Source organism: Physeter macrocephalus, chromosome 18 (genome assembly GCF_002837175.3).
Source record: "Physeter macrocephalus isolate SW-GA chromosome 18, ASM283717v5, whole genome shotgun sequence".
NCBI classification, from domain to species: Eukaryota; Metazoa; Chordata; class Mammalia; order Artiodactyla; family Physeteridae; genus Physeter; species Physeter macrocephalus.
The window spans coordinates 74,001,408-74,017,317 of NC_041231.1; the positions used below are offsets into that span (position 1 = coordinate 74,001,408).

The window sequence follows — 15,910 nt, forward strand, 5'->3', positions numbered from 1 at the left end:
CAGATCTGAGATCCACAGCTTAAGAGTGTTTGGTGTATATATACATTTAAAAACTGCATGACTATTATACAACCTCTTTTCTTCAGCTGGCATGAGAAGGATATTCCCATCCTCTCTATGCTCTGTTCTTTACTTCCTCAAAGCTGAGGAGGCAAAAACCCTGCCAGCCTTATCCAGCTTTTCATGGAAAGCCGCCACTCTTAACTGGCGCCTAAATGCAATTTCAGACCGTCCCAGGAGAACTTCGTTCTTTGAGGTGAATTCATAACATTAGGGCCAACAAAGAAGTTAACACAAACTTGCACGGTTAAAGAAAAAGAAAAAGTCTGCAGTCTTACTGAAGGAGTTCTGCTTCTGTGAGTGCCTCTGTCCTCTGCTCCCCAGTGACAATGGCCAGTTCATCCTTCAGTTCCTGGATTTCCTTTTGTAGGCGTATAATCATCTGCAAACGGCAAGGCAGGAGCGTAAATGTCAACTCCTCACTGAGGGGAACTATGTGACAGAGAACCATACATCTTTTAAAATTATGAACAAAAATGTACAGAGAATGATATAAAAGGCACTCTTGTACTTACCACCCAGCTTTGTTAAATCTTAACATTTTGTCAAAATAGTTCTAGGATTTTTCTTCATAAATAAAACATTACTAATGGAACTGGTATCCCTTATTCCTGTTCCCCTTCTGTCCTTCCTGGAGTGATTGCTGTCCTGCATTTAGTGGGTAGCATTTCCCTGCATGTTTTATACATTTACTCCATATGTACAGATGTGACTGTAAATGATGTATGATATCATCTTGCATGCCTTACACTTTATGTAAATGTTGCCATACTGCATGTAACTGCAACTTGCTTTTTTTTCCCCCTCACACTATGTTTTTGAGATTATTTATATTGCTTCATGTGGCTCTAGTTCATGAATTTTCATGGACATATAGTATTTCAGTAAAGGAATGTATCACAATTTACGTATCTATGTCTCCTGTTGACGGACATTCAGGAGTTTTACTTTTGCGAATACAAAGAGTGTTGCTGTGAACATTATAAGTCTCTGGGCATGTGTGGGAGAGTTTCCCTGTAGTGTGCACCTAGAACTGTGTGGAGGTAGAGTTGGTGCACCCCCTTATTATATATTGCCAAACTGCTCTTCAGAATGGATGCATAAATTCATATTCTCAGCAGCTATATATGTAAGTTCCTGTTTCCCCACATTTTTGTCATTTTGTATGTAGTATTGCCAGACACTTTAATCTTGCCTATGTGGGTGTAAAATGATCTCTTATCTAGTTCTAATCTAGAACTAGTATTTTCATGATTAGTGAGGTCGATCATCTTTGTGTATGCATACTGGCTGTTTGGGTTTCCTCTTCTGTGAATTATTTATTCACCATCTTGCCCATGTTTCAGCTGAGTTGTTTTTCTTTTCCTTATTAATTTGCAGGTTTCTTTATATATTCCGGATGTGAACCCTTTGTTAGTTTTATGCAATGCACATGTTTTCTCCCAATCTATGTAATATTTTTCACTCTGTGGTGTTCTATTTGTTAAATGAAAGTTTTAAATTTCAATATAATTTCATTATCAACTACTTTTGTTTTGAGCTTTATATTTGTGTCTTTTTTAAGAAAATCTATTTTACCTAAAGCCATAGCAATATTTTCCTATATGCTCTTATAAAAGCTTTAAAGTTTTGCTTTTTACATTTAGGTTGATTGATTTTATTTTGTAGGAAGTGTGAGATATGGATCTAATTTTAATTTTTTTATGGCTAACCATGCAAGATTTGCTATTATAATTCTGTTATATATTTCCACATGTAGCTTGTGTCTTTTTCTGGGCTATTGGTTAAAAACATTTGTCTACTTGACTATATGTATGGTAATACTACACTGTTTTAATTACTATATCTTAAAAATTTTTTGGTATCTAGATAGAATAAGCCCCTTCCATCTTGTTCTCTTCCAAAATAGACTTCACTATTTTTGATCATTTGCTCTTTCATATAAATTTTAGATTTGGCTTGTAAAATTCTACCAAAGGCCCTCCTCAAATTTTAACTGGAAATAAATTTGAGTAAAAGGTTAATTTGATAAGACATTAAAGTAATGCTATGAATCATTACATCCATGAACATGGTATAGATTTCTGATTCCTTTCAATACAAATATGTATATGTCTTTAATTAGATTTTATTCCTAGAATTTTAAAGTTTTTGTTGCTACTATAAATGGAATTTTTATAAAATTGCATTTTCTAATTATTGGCTTTTGATATATAGGAAGGCAATTCATTTTTATGAATGGATTAATTTTCTGAATATTATTTTGGTTATCTGTTTACCTGTTATTAAACACTCTTGGATATTCTATATGAGCAATCAAATTGTCCACAAGTAATGACAGATATTCTTCTTATCAAATCCTCATAAATTAAAAAAAAAGTCTCTTTCCTAAGAACCTCCAAGTATAGTGCTTAAGACATTCTTGTCTTATTCCTTCTAATGTTTCAACTTTAAAATGTTTGCTGTAGTTTTTGGTTGATACCCTTAATCACTCTAAGGATGTTCACTTATATTCATAGTTTGATGAGTCTTTTCAAACTATGGATGAATGTTTAATGTTATCAAACACCTTTTCTGCATCTAATGATATGATCATTTAATTTTTTCATTTAATCGTGAATGTGATGAATCACCTTAATTAGTGTGATTTTACTTTTCAGTATGAACTACTTCAGATATACAAAAAGGTAAAAATAATACCATGTACCTACTACTTAACTTAAGAAATAAAACATTACAGACTCTTGTGAAGCGCCCATCCCATAGAGTCTTCCCTAAATTTGGTGTTTATTTTTCCCATTCAGTTGTGTTTTGAGTGGTTCTGAGGACAACTTTTCAACTGTCACTTGTGCTTCAGAAAAGCTCTGTACATAAAATAATGAACAGTAATATCAGTTTTTAGAAGCAATTATAAAGGAGATCAGGAAACAAAACTTGTCAATTACCAGATAATTCTGCACCAGGAAGACCTCAACATTTGTTCAATTATCAGCTGTTAGCTTTTGACTCCTGATTTGTTTCTTTAAATCTCTCACAGACCTACATCTAACACACGATAATGTTCATCTTTTTTCAAATTCCTCAAGTTCCTTCAAAGAAAAGTCTCTCTAGCCAAATTTGAAGGGAAAGAAAAATACCTCAATGTCTAATATGTTTATTTTCCTTCAATTATGAAGTAATTTTTATCTTCAGGCTAATAGTACATTCCTATCTTTCTCATTCTGCACAGTAATATTACAGGGCTGCTGGCAGAGTAGGAAGAGCAGAAGAATTCATCCTAGGAGTTCAGTTCTATTTGACTTAGGCCTTTGAATTGTGTCTCCTTTTTCCAGTGGGGGTACCCTGTGGTGCTGACCAGAGACTGGACTGGAAAGGGATCCTGCCTCACCCACTGGTTTCTCCAGAAGAGAATGCTGTCAGGGGAGCTCGGGCTCCCTGAGGCAAGTAGGACAAAACAGCCAGCCCCATTATTCTTTTGTCCTTCTTTTCCTCTACCCTTCAATGGAATGATTTCAGGGAAGGAAGGGCAAACACTCAGGAGGAAGTAATTAATATGGGTAACAGTGAACTTGAGATTTTCTTGTTTGGAATTTGAGAAATTTGTAAAGGAAGCACTGTTGGTACGATTTCACATCTTTTTCTAACGCATACCACTAAGCTTACACCAGCTTATTTCTAGAGAAAAAAATATTTTTTTTAAAAGGTGACTGATTTGCAAAGTAATATAATCTTAATTTTGGAGTTTTACAAAATTGAAATATTTTATTTCAACATTTTCAATGTTGACAGGAGTTAATTCCTGTTGTATTTTATTTGAAGACTAACAAAATCGAGAAAAGAAAAAATATCTGCATTTATAATGAGTAGCTGAATCATGTAACTTGCGAATATCTTTCCTTTAAAAAAAGAACTTTGATAAAGAAGAATTCAATTTTATAAAACTAGAGGCTTGGCCATTTTTCCATGGATCAAACCAACTACTAACTTGTAAAAATCTCTAGAATAAGTAACAGAACAGTCATGCAAAATACTATTCTATTTAATAACCATTAGGACTTCTTTTTCTCGAAAAGCTTTTATAAAAGATGGTCTATTATAATTGTCTTTAGAAAGTTAAGCTGACTTTTTTTTTTTTAAAAGGCTGCGACCTGCCTACAAATATAACTGTGTATGATTCTATGTATGTCCCCAGGACTCACTGTGCCCCTAACTGATGGAGTAAAGGGGGCTGTAGGTAAGAGCACAGGCCCTGGAGTCAGACTGTCTGGGTCTGAATCCTGCTCTGCTACCCATTAGCACTGTTACTCGGATCAAATCTCTAAATATTTCTGCATTTCAGTTTTGTCATCTGTAAAGTAGAGGAAGAGATGGCATCTACTCATGAGGCTGTTGTGAGAATTAAATGATTTAACACGTTTCCAGTATTTAGAACGTTGCCTGGTTACGGAGAGTGAGTGTCCCCCAAAATTTAACTAATCTTTGATATACTTTGATTTTTTTTAACATAGTCGGTTAAAAGTTGCTTACCAATCTGGGATCGATTTCTTCATTAAGAACAGCTTCATTCTTTATGAGTGCCACTCGTTGTGCAAATCTGCAGGTAGATATAGATTCCTAAGAAAGCAAGATAAGTCCTTAAAGTGTTATGGCATAGAGAGATAAAACAATTTCTGTTCACAGGAAAAACGTGTACACCTAGAGTGATGTGCATAAAACACAACGAGGAAACATGCTTCCAAATTAGGAAGCCTTGCCCTGGAACATTATTTTTCATTAAAATTTTGTTTGGGCTGAATATAATGACTGATGCCAAAAGTGTGGAAGATCCTGAGGTCCTAAGTGACAACTGGTATGTGCTTTTCAACTACTGATTTGTCAAACCAGAACCACATATACAAACCAGAATCATAGCAGGTACCACAATCCATAAGCATCAAAGGGCACAAAATAAAAATTTGTAACAGGCACAAAAGAGAGGCTTTTCAAGGCATCTTACAATGCACTTGGGGCTTGGCCTTGTTTGGGGAGGCACCCTGCAGCTTCCTGTTTTCCTCTCTTAGAGAAAGTCTGAGTCCCAAACATTAAACTCAGATGCGTGAAACATCAGCTGGCTCTAAAGCAACCCAGGAGAGCCATTTGGCAGCCAGACCCTGCCAAGGCGTCCTGGGTGCTGTGCCCAGGGACACGTCTAGGGACACACCTTGGAGATGTCTCCAAGGCACCTAAGCAATCAGGAGCAAAACGGATCAGGAGAAGGCTGATGGGTCTCCTCCCTCACGTCTCTGGTAGGTCTTCCAAAATTTGTGTATGAGGTTTTCTGCAAACCATCCCGTACTATGTGAAGTCAGTTCTCAAATTGGGGGAATTACAATTCTGTCAAATAACCCAAAGCTATGAACTCTGGTGGGTCTTCACCTCTGAAGGCATACCCTAACCCAGCTGAAAAGATGGAAACCCATCCAGGACCCTCAACTCCATCTCACAAACTAGCATAAAAACTCAGACTGAGATCTCCAGAAAGAAGAAGCAACATACGTCGATATTCCTTTTCTCTAAAGAGAGAGTGGCAATCATGGTCGTCATGCAGTTCCCTCCCAGGCTGTCTCTCAGGACACTGGTCATCATGGAGTTCCGATACGGAATGTGTGAGCGGTGCTTTTCTGAGAGGGCAATGATGACCTGTGGTGGAGGGGAAAAAGAATAGCGTTAACTTAGCAGAAAATGCACACCTGACAAACTGAGCTGTGACGGCAATAAGGATACAAAATGCAGTGACCCCCAAAACTTGGGCTCAGAATAAATATCTTAAAATATTCAGTACAGTAACAGTGAAGATGGAATGAAGCAAATATAGTAAAAACATACCATGATGAACCCTGTCATTTTTGGACAGATGATATAACTTGTGCAGAAGTGGATACATTTTTATTCTGTTTTCAGTCACTGAGAAATTTATATAAAAACTCAAGAGTAAATCATGCCAGATTTTTAAAAATCCTACCAAAATTGGTCTGTATGCCTCATCTTCAAGGTAAAAGAGGCAGAACAATAAATAAGAACCACAAGAGGCAACAGACCCCAGATTCTGGTGCCAGATTGTCCAGGTCCAGATTCTAGCCATACATACCAGGGCATGCCACTCACCATGTCTGCCTCAGTCTCCTCATCTGTAAAACATGGAAAAGACAGTATATCTACCTATGAGTAGTTGGGATGATTAGAAGAGTTAAAATGTGCCAATTACTTTGAGTAGAACTAGCCCATAATAAGTGCTGTATATGTGTTTGCTTTCACTGTAAGTGATGGGGGAAGTGCACCTTGGTTCAGCTAGAGCCTGCTCATCTTGCTCCTTAGGAGTGTCTTACGTACTTAGTAGGAAGGTGGTAGATGGACGGATGGGAGATGGATGAAGGGCTGCTGTGGGCTGTCCCCAAGGGAAGCCACCAGGGGATCAGGGTTTTCTGGGGAAGATGAATACACTGCCAGGATGCCCACTGCAAAGCATCAGGAATAAGTCACCCACAGATGTGACATGTGACTTCAGGGGCATCACAAGGCCCTGGCTTCTGAAAATACTTTCAACACCTGCCATTGTTCTAGCCTTCCCTCCTCCCAGGTGTGTAATTCCCATCATCAGAACTTTTTCTACTCCTTTAGTTTACAAAAGAAGATGGGAGCATTGTTTTTGAAGGCCGTTTTCAGCAAAATCATGTAACGATACCACTGGTCTTGCTTTAAGCTAATGACCACAGGTTTTACTATAAACCAGAAATCCTGTGAGATTCTCTCAAAAACCACTCTCAGATATGGGCCTTCACACCTTATCCTCTTGTTTCAAACATCTACCCGGCCTCCTCTCTCCGCCTTCAGTCTGAGCCGATGGCCACACACTCTTCTTCTAGGAGTAAGCGGTCTAGCTGCCCCGTCCCTCAGTCCCCACATATTCCACTCTTCCTGCGGTTACTGTCCTCTCCTGCCCAAGTCCAGCCCTCTGCCCCCTCCCTCTTCTCCTCTTACCTACTTTGCTCCTATAATTAACCCCTCTCTTTGCATTAATTTCTCTCTCTCACCAGAATCACTCCCATTCTGCAAGCCCACAACACTACTAAACTAAGTTGGCTCTTGCCAAGGTCATCAGCAACCCCCTGAACCAAAAGCACTGACTGCTCTCTTACTAGACCTCTGATTTGAGTAAGGCATCTACATAGGTATTCATTGCCTCCTTCAGGAAATGCTTTATTCACTCGGTAATCAGGACGTCACACTTTTCTGGTTTTTACCTTTCCTTAAAAACTAGATAATGAATACTTGCTTTTCTTCTTCCCAAATTCTATCTATTGAAGTGCTCCAAGGCTCAGTCCCGGATCCTCTTCTCTTTCTTATCTACACTGTCTCTCTGTGTAATCTCATCCAATCCCCTGGCTTTAAATACTTCCATATTCTATCCTAATGTCTCCCCAATTTACAGCATCAGCCTCAACCTCTTCCCTGAGCTACTATCCCTGTGGCAACTCTGCATCTCCACTTGGATGTCTATTCCTGACTGTCTCTCCCCTCTGCCCCCAAGCCTGATTCTTTCTCAGGCTTTACCTATCATTATTGATGGTGCCACCATCCACCAAGTGGCTCAGTCCAAAACCCTAGGCAACACTCTTGAATTCCTCTCCCTTCCAATATCCAATTTCTATTAGGTTTATCTACAAAACATACCCAGAATTGGATCACTTTTTCCCACCTCGTTTGCCACCGCTCCAGTTCGAGGCACCATTTTCCCTTCCTTGGATAACTGCTCTCAAGGTTCTGAATCAGTCTCCTTGTTTCTCCTTTTGCCCTCCCATGGTCTCCTCTCTGCATGGCAGGCAGAGAAACCTTTACAAAAATGTAAGTTACATCAAGTCACTGCCCTGCTTACAACCTCCTGATGCACTTGGTATAATGACCCAACCCCTGTGTGATCTGGTTCCTGTCTACCTATCCAACCTCATCTCCTACGGTGCTTTCGTGGCCCACACTGGCCTTGCTTTTGCTTCACCATGCCAAGCTTAGCCCCACATTGCAGGCTTTGACCTTGTTTCTTTTACCTAGGATGCTCTTGCCCCAGATTTTCTTACAGCATCCTGCTTCTCATCAATCAAATCTTTGCTCAAGTTTTATCTCCTCACAAGGGCTTTCCCTGAACCCCCTATCAAAAGTAACACTCCGATATCCAGGCTTTAACTGTATTTTATTTTTCTTCTGGTACTTACCACTATTGGAAATTTTATTTATTTACTTGTTACTTGCTTCCGCACGAGAGTTTCTGCTCCACAAGGCAGAAACAAAGGACTTGTTTCTCTTGCTCGTGGCTCCATCGCCACTGCCAAGAACGGCACCCAGCACACGGTACGTGTGGCAGAAACTGAGTTGTCTCCCTCAGCTCTCATGGTAGTCCCCATACTAGTTCTGCTTCCTACAGAATTACATTTCCTAGTCTCTCTTACAGCTCACGGTTTGCATGAGACCTAGCTCCATCAAGCAAACACCCTGTGTGGGATTGGAGGTGAGTGATGAGAGGTGGTGGTCATAAGGAGGAAGACCGCATTTGTAGGTGGGTGGCAAAGGCAACTGGTTTTTTTGAGGTACCTACAGGGAAGTTTCTGGAATCTAGGACTAAATGTCCCAAGTGCCCAGTGGGGATAACAGTGGTGTTTTACAGAGCAGTTCAGTGGCGTGATTAGAAGTGTCTCTTGGCTGGGACTTTCCTGGTGGTCCGGTGGTTAAGACTTCACCTTCCAATGCAGGGAGTGAGGGTTCGATCCCTGGTCGGGGAGCTAAGATCCCACATGCCTCGCGGCCAAAAAAACCAAAAACAAAACAGAAGCAATACTGGAACAAATTCAGTAAAGACTTTAAAAGATGGTTCACATCAAAAAGATCTTGAGAAAATAAAAAGAAGTATATCCTGGTTGCTCTGCTCCTAGCTGGGTAGTACTCAAGCCCAGTTTTCTAATTTTTCTTGAAATTCTTTCTGTTTAATAAACTCTATGCTGCTTAAGTTAGCTAGAGTGAATTTCCCAGTTTGCAGCTAAAAAATCTGATTAATACAACATATGCTCAACACTTTTTTGTTAAATGAATATGAATAAATGAATGATTGGATTAATTAGTTTTACCTAGGAAGGCAGTGGGAGGTTCATTAGTAGTGAACGAGATTTGGGAGAACCAGGCTTCAATGTAACTGGGCAGAAAGTGAGAAATATGGTGGACCCGAGTCTGAGTGGCAAGGTGGGAGCATGGGGTGCTGAGCAGAGCTCCAGACCCTAAGAGCCAAGAGGACAAATATCTGCAACAGGTAAGGAAGGGCCGAATACCAAATACTAAACCAAACAGGGGTAGGTCTGACAGATATGCAGAGGGTGGCATTATTGTTTATTAATCATCAATTAAATATCTAACAATTTTTTAAGTACCTTTAAGTTCTTTCATAAAACAAATGTCACTATTTTCTTCCTGGTCTAGGAAACAAAACTGATGTCTTTTTCTATTCAACAGTTTTGTTGACAACTTAGATGACATAAAGGAGAATATGCTTATTAAAGTTCCTTCTGATATTAAATTAAATGGTCTGTTAGTTAACTTGCTTTTGGCTGTAGTAACAAAAGAATGTAACCCAAACTGGCTTTAATCATAGGGCAATTTATTGGCTCATGTAACTGTAATAGGAAATGCTTTAGGTTAGAATGACCTAAAAGGTCAGGGGCCTTTTAGAAAGGACTTAGTTTCTGCCCATATCTCTGCTCTGTCTCCCATGTGGTAGAAGTCTACCCCTCCTCGTGGCCACAGGATGGCTACCAAATGCCCTGATGTTATATACTTCCTTACTCATGACTGACATGAGAAAGTTCTCTAATAATTAAACATGAGTCCTGAGATTCACTAGGGACCAATTTGGGTCATGGGCCATCTCTGAACCAATCACTATAGCCAGGAGAAAGACTGGCTCGAATCGGCTTAGGCCAGTCAGGTCTACCCCTGGAGCTGGGAATGAGCTTCTGCCTGCTACCCCTGGAATGAATGTAGAGGCAATCCCAATGTCCTTTCCAGAAAGGGTTCTAAAATTGTTAAAGAGAAGAATTAAAATTCAAAATGAGATTATGGATTAGAAAATATGGTCTTTAAGAATGGGGGAAATGAAGGCAGTGCATGATAAAACAAAGAACCCAGGACTTAGAATCCAGCTGCCCCACTTATACGATCTTAGGCCAATCTCATATTTATTAGCCTCAGTCTTCCCACCTGTAAAACTGGAATTAGAATGCCTGCCTATCTCACAGAAGTGGTTTAAAGATCAATAGAGAGTTTCTGGGATAGTTCTTAGTAAAACAAAAAGCACTCCGTGTTTGGAGGGGGCTTTAGGCCATGTTCTTTATGATCACTTTGAAGACTTGTTGTAGCACAATAAACGCAGTTCTAGGCCATTTCTTTTTCCTTTTTTTTTTTTGGCTGTGTTGGGTCTTCGTTGCTGTGCACGGGCTTTTCTCTAGTTGCGGTGAGCGGGGGCTACTCTTCGTTGCGGTGCATGTGCTTCTCATTGCAGTGGCTTCTCTTGTTGCGGAGCATGGGCTCTAGGCACGCAGGCTTCAGTAGTTGTGGCTCGCGGGCTCTAGAGCGCAGGCTCAGTAGCTGTGGTGCACGGGCTTAGTTGCTCCGCGTCATGTGGGATCTTCCCGGACCAGGGCTTGAACCCGTGGTCCCCTGCACTGGCAGGCGGATTCTTAACCACTGCGCCACCAGGGAAGTCCTAGACCATTTCTTTATAAGCGGGTCCTGACCAGGTACCCTTCCAGCTCTACAGGACTTTAGGAATACCATATAAGCCCAGACCCCTTGGACAGAAATGGATCTTCAGAGTGACTTAGAAATGGCCAGTATTTGAGAGAGAGGCAGAAGTAAATTATTCTTTGTGGGGCTGCTTTGGGTTCTCTAAACTGGGCAGGAACCAAATGATCTGAATGGCACAGGGTGAGGAGGTGTTCATACAACCTGGATTTTTTTAGTGTTTACTTCCATTTTGGATTTCATGAACAAATACAATAACATGTTCCTGAAGACATTCTTTAAGCAACAAAGAGTGGAACGCCACATTACACTTAATAGTATCTCCACGTACCGAGAAACTACGCCTGAAATCAATAATTCAGTTTACTACTTCATTCATTAAAGAGAATTTCTTTTAAAGAACTCAGATGTCCATGGAAGATTATCCCGAGAACTGACAAAAATTTGGAGAGTTACAACTAGCACCGCACCACCAATATTTTCTCCTGAACGCAACACATTCAGTGGAAGCCAAGTGGAAAGTAACACTCTGAAAAAGTCCCACTCATGTTGGATGACTGGCCGGGGTGACCCTGATTCTGATTTCTGGAAAAGGAGAGAGCAAACACTCTCTGTTCGCAGTGGTTTCTCACTTAACATTTGGGCTGACAGAGACCCAGGGTCACCCAAGGAGCACTCCGTGAGGCTTAAGGCTGGAACAAGTATGCATGGTCCCTTCCTTTTCCTCCATGGACTCGATTTCTAAGGTCAAGATGCACCCTGTTATTGTGGCTTGAAATGTTTTTGAGGAGACTTTTTGGAAAGAGTACTACATACACAAGGAAAACTCCAAAACCAACAGTACTCTGGCAAATAGAAACTTATTTACTTCTGAGCACAATAAGGTGCATTCAACTCAGAACGGCTGTGCCCTGTGAGCAGGTGTAAGGTCTCACAATTATGGCCAGAGGGCAGTTACAATTCGCATGGAATTGCTATAAGCCTAATGTGGCTAATTCATGTAAGAAAGGCTACCAAACTGTCTTTTCCTAGTCCATCTCCATCTTATAGATTCAATCTGAGACAGAGAAGATGTCTCAGTTTGATTATATTATGGACATCTACATGAATTTCTATTACAGCATTTATCTTACTGCATTCTAAGTATTTGTTTGTATGCTTTGCTCTTTCACTGGATGACACGGTAGCACAGACTATTTCTCAATTATACATCGATCCCCATTGCCTAACGTAACTTGTAGCACCCAGTGGACACTCAATCACAGTTTGTTGAATGAATGAGTGAATGAATGAATGAAGCTATTTAAACTAAACTGTGTTATACTTCCAGTCTCAAAGGCCCATAATAAAGTACTTCATAAAGAAAATATGTTTATAAAAGTCCTTGAATTCTGTTATTTCATCAACAGTATCTGCTCACTCTTTTTATTATTCTCCTTCCTAGGTACTCTTTGGTTCCCTCTCACTTATGTCTTTCTGTGTAAAATTCCAATATTTCTCTACTATCCACAACTTTCTCTAGCAGCTGCTCCTAGCTTTACTCAATCTCACATACTCATGTCCACACACTGCAGTTTTCCATATTTATGTTCTTCTTTCCTCTCATACTGATCTTCTCCTTCTCCTCCTCTCTCCATTATTTTATGCCATAACCTCCATGAAGACCCTTGTACAGCAGTGTAAAGAGCTAACGGCTGTAGTGATGCAGTGGGTGTCTTGTGAAACAGATAAGTTACGTTCGGAGAGCTAAAGGTCAATGACACGTGAATGTCACTGAGACCCTGGGTGAATCCATCCCGCAGATGGAGCTAAGGGCTGACAGACTCCCAGTTCTCACTGCCTGACATGCCCTGACCCCATCCTGGCCGGGCTCACTCCTACTCATTCCTCAGATCTCTGCTTAACATCAGTCCTGAGAGAACTTTCATTAACTCTCCCTTCCTCAGTCTAAGTCCAATCCCCCACACTCTCCTCGCCCCTTGGACTTGCTCTGCAGGCTTCCATCGGGATTACAGCCATGTACTTAATGAATACTTATTCAGTGCATGTCTCCCTCCACTGGACCATGAGACCTTTGGGGCAAGGGCTGTTTCTATTTCATTCAGCGCTGTGCTCCAGGGCCCAGCACAGTTCTCAGCACATTACTGCTCCTTATAAGTATCTGTTAAATAAATAAACTAGCTATATAGAAAATCAAATGCCACATAGCCACCAAGACTGCTCACATGAGGCTGATGTTACCAGAATTTTGAAGAGAAGAAATGTAGGGAGAGGAATAGTTTTAATGACAAGTAACAGCTTGCAAAGGTTGTGTAGAATGAAGAAAAAGAAAAGATAAGGAGCAGAATGTTTTTCTTGAGTGATTACAATTGGTGGAAATTTTGATTCAACTAACAAATATAAATATAATTTCGTATGATGGATGGATATAATGGGAATTAAAAGATAGTGAAGACTCTGAAACAAGTAGGTATATTTGAAATAAGGCACTGTTACATAAATGTCCTATAAAGTAAAGAGATCTGTTAAGTAAAAGTAGTATGTAATATGTGAACAAGAAAGAGTTCAGGAATGCTGACTATTGTCAGAAACACTAAAGTGATCTGAACACCATGCAGGCCTTAATCTCTGGGTGTTGCATTACTGGGATTCATTTGGTCAGAGCCTAATTGTGTGTGCCTTGTTCACAGAGAGTTCCCTTAGGTTTCTCTCAATCTGCTTTTTCAGCCAGCTTGACCATTAGAAAGCATTTAATGTCAGGACAACATCATTCTCAAAAGGGTTCATTATGCAGCTTTAAAAAAGTAGTTTTTTTTCCTCAAATCTTTCAGTCTCCAACGTTCATTAACAGACCCTTTTGCCTCGCCAATATCCTCTGTACTTCTCCACTCCAGTTTTTGATCATGTTTCTCTTTCTTTCTTTTTTTTTTTTTAGAATTAGTTGCCATCTTTAACATTCAACTCACAACATTTATACTCACAGAGCTGAAAGGAACTTGAGAAATAACTTAATTCAATGCACTCCTTTTAGATGGGAGAAATTTTGTCTGGAAGATTTATTTAGCAAAATTCAGATGAGCTTTCTCTGCCTTTGGAATAAAATTCAGAAATTAAAAATTAAGCATGCACTGGGACGGACTGTAGTAAACTTGGAGTGGGGACAGGGAGGGAAGCTAAGGCAAAGAGAACCATTGCAGGGTCAGAATCACCAACCAGATGAAGTCACTACAAATGGAAAAGATACTGGCCATCTCCACATTATGGTCTCATAGCTAATCTACCAGCCCGAAACAAACAGGCCATGGAGGACATTTGTAACTTATATTCACACCCACTACTAATTTTACAAAAAACACAAGGTATAGTGAAAAAAAGCATAGGCTTTGGAGCCAAGCAATTCGAGGTTCAAATCCTTATCTCACCACTAGCTGTGTAATCTCAGGAAGGCCTGGGGAAGACCTGAGTTATAAAAACTGTAAGATGTAGGTAATAACTAATACCTACAGTGCAGAGCTGTTGTGAGGTTGAAATGAAATGGTTTATACAGAATTCTAGTAGCTATACCAATGTTTATAGAAGCATTATTCACAATAGCCAAAAGGTGGAAACAAGTCATGTTCATCAACAGATGAATGGATATACAAAATACTATATATCTATATTTATATCTATACACACACAATGAGATATTATTCAGCCTTAAAAAGGAAAAAAATTGTGATACATGTTAAAACACGATGGACCTTGAAATTATGCTAAGTGGAAGAAATCAGACACAAAAGGACAAATATTGTATAATTCCACTTATATGAAAATCTAGAACAGGCAAATTCATAGTGGCAGAAAGTAGAATAGAGGTGATGGGGGCCTGGGAGTATAAAGAGACTGGGAGTTACTGTTTAATGGGTACAGAGTTTCTGTTTGGGATCATGAGAACTTCTGGAAATGGATGATGGTGATGCTTGCACAACATTTTGAATGTGCTTAATGCCACTGAATTGTAAAAATTAGTTAAATGGTAATTTTATGTTATATATACTTTGCCACAGTAAAAGAAGAGAAACAAAACAAAACAAGACAAAAATGCTAGTAGAATACATGATGTGAAGTACATGGTCAAAAAATGGTAGGTATAGGTACATCCCACCCTACCCGTTTACCTGTTCTAAGTAATGTAGTGACAAGTTGATATACTTGGCCTCTGTCAGAAGCAGGCCCCCGACTCCAGTCTTTGCAACTCGTTCTGAACCAGCCAGGTCAACCAAATGCAGCTTGGCATGTCGCATGGTTGCAGATCCCGCTTCCTTGCTTGATAAGTGAATGGTGAAAATGCAGTGGGAACGGGTTGAAGCTTGGTTCATAGGAGTCTATAACAAAAATATTGTAAAACGAAATTGATAAACCATTAGCTAGATTCATCAAGAAAAAAAGGGAGAAGACTCAAATCAATAAAATTAGAAATGGAAAAGGGGAAGTAACAACTGACACTGTAGAAATACAAAGGATCATGAGAGATTACTACAAGCAACTATATGCCAACAAAATGGACAACCTGGAAGAAATGGACAAATTCTTAGAAAAGTACAACCTTCTGAGACTGAACCAGGAAGAAACAGAAAATATGAACAGACCAATCACAAGCACTGAAGTTGAAACTGTGATTTAAAATCTTCAAACAAACAAAAGCCCAGGACCAGATAGCTTCACAGGAGAATTCTATCAAACATTTAAAGAAGAGCTAACACCTAGCCCTCTCAAACTCTTCCAAAATATAGCAGAGGGAGGAACACTCCCAAACTCATTCTACGAGGCCACCATCACCCTGATACCAAAACCAGACAAAGATGTCACAAAGACTACAGGCCAATATCACTGATGGACATAGATGCAAAAATCCTCAACAAAATACTAGCAAAGAGAATCCAACAGCACATTAAAAGGATCACACACCATGATCAAGTGGGGTTTATCCCAGGAATGTAAGGATTCTTCAATATACGCAAATCAATGTGATACACCATATTAACAAATT

The 15,910-nt window shown here is 39.7% G+C and overlaps 1 protein-coding gene across 1 annotated transcript in view; it reads right to left on the reverse strand.

Annotated features, from left to right (window-relative positions):
• The window catches only part of KIF6 (kinesin family member 6), a 419,927-nt gene that overhangs the window by 260,341 nt on the left and 143,676 nt on the right, over positions 1–15,910 (reverse strand). The window contains exons 7-10 of the mRNA XM_028479658.1: positions 15,039–15,245; positions 5,596–5,739; positions 4,588–4,674; positions 339–442 (exon numbers count right to left, since the gene is read on the reverse strand). Coding sequence (XP_028335459.1) covers positions 339–442; positions 4,588–4,674; positions 5,596–5,739; positions 15,039–15,245 — 542 coding nt within the window. The remainder of the gene's footprint in view (positions 1–338; positions 443–4,587; positions 4,675–5,595; positions 5,740–15,038; positions 15,246–15,910) is intronic.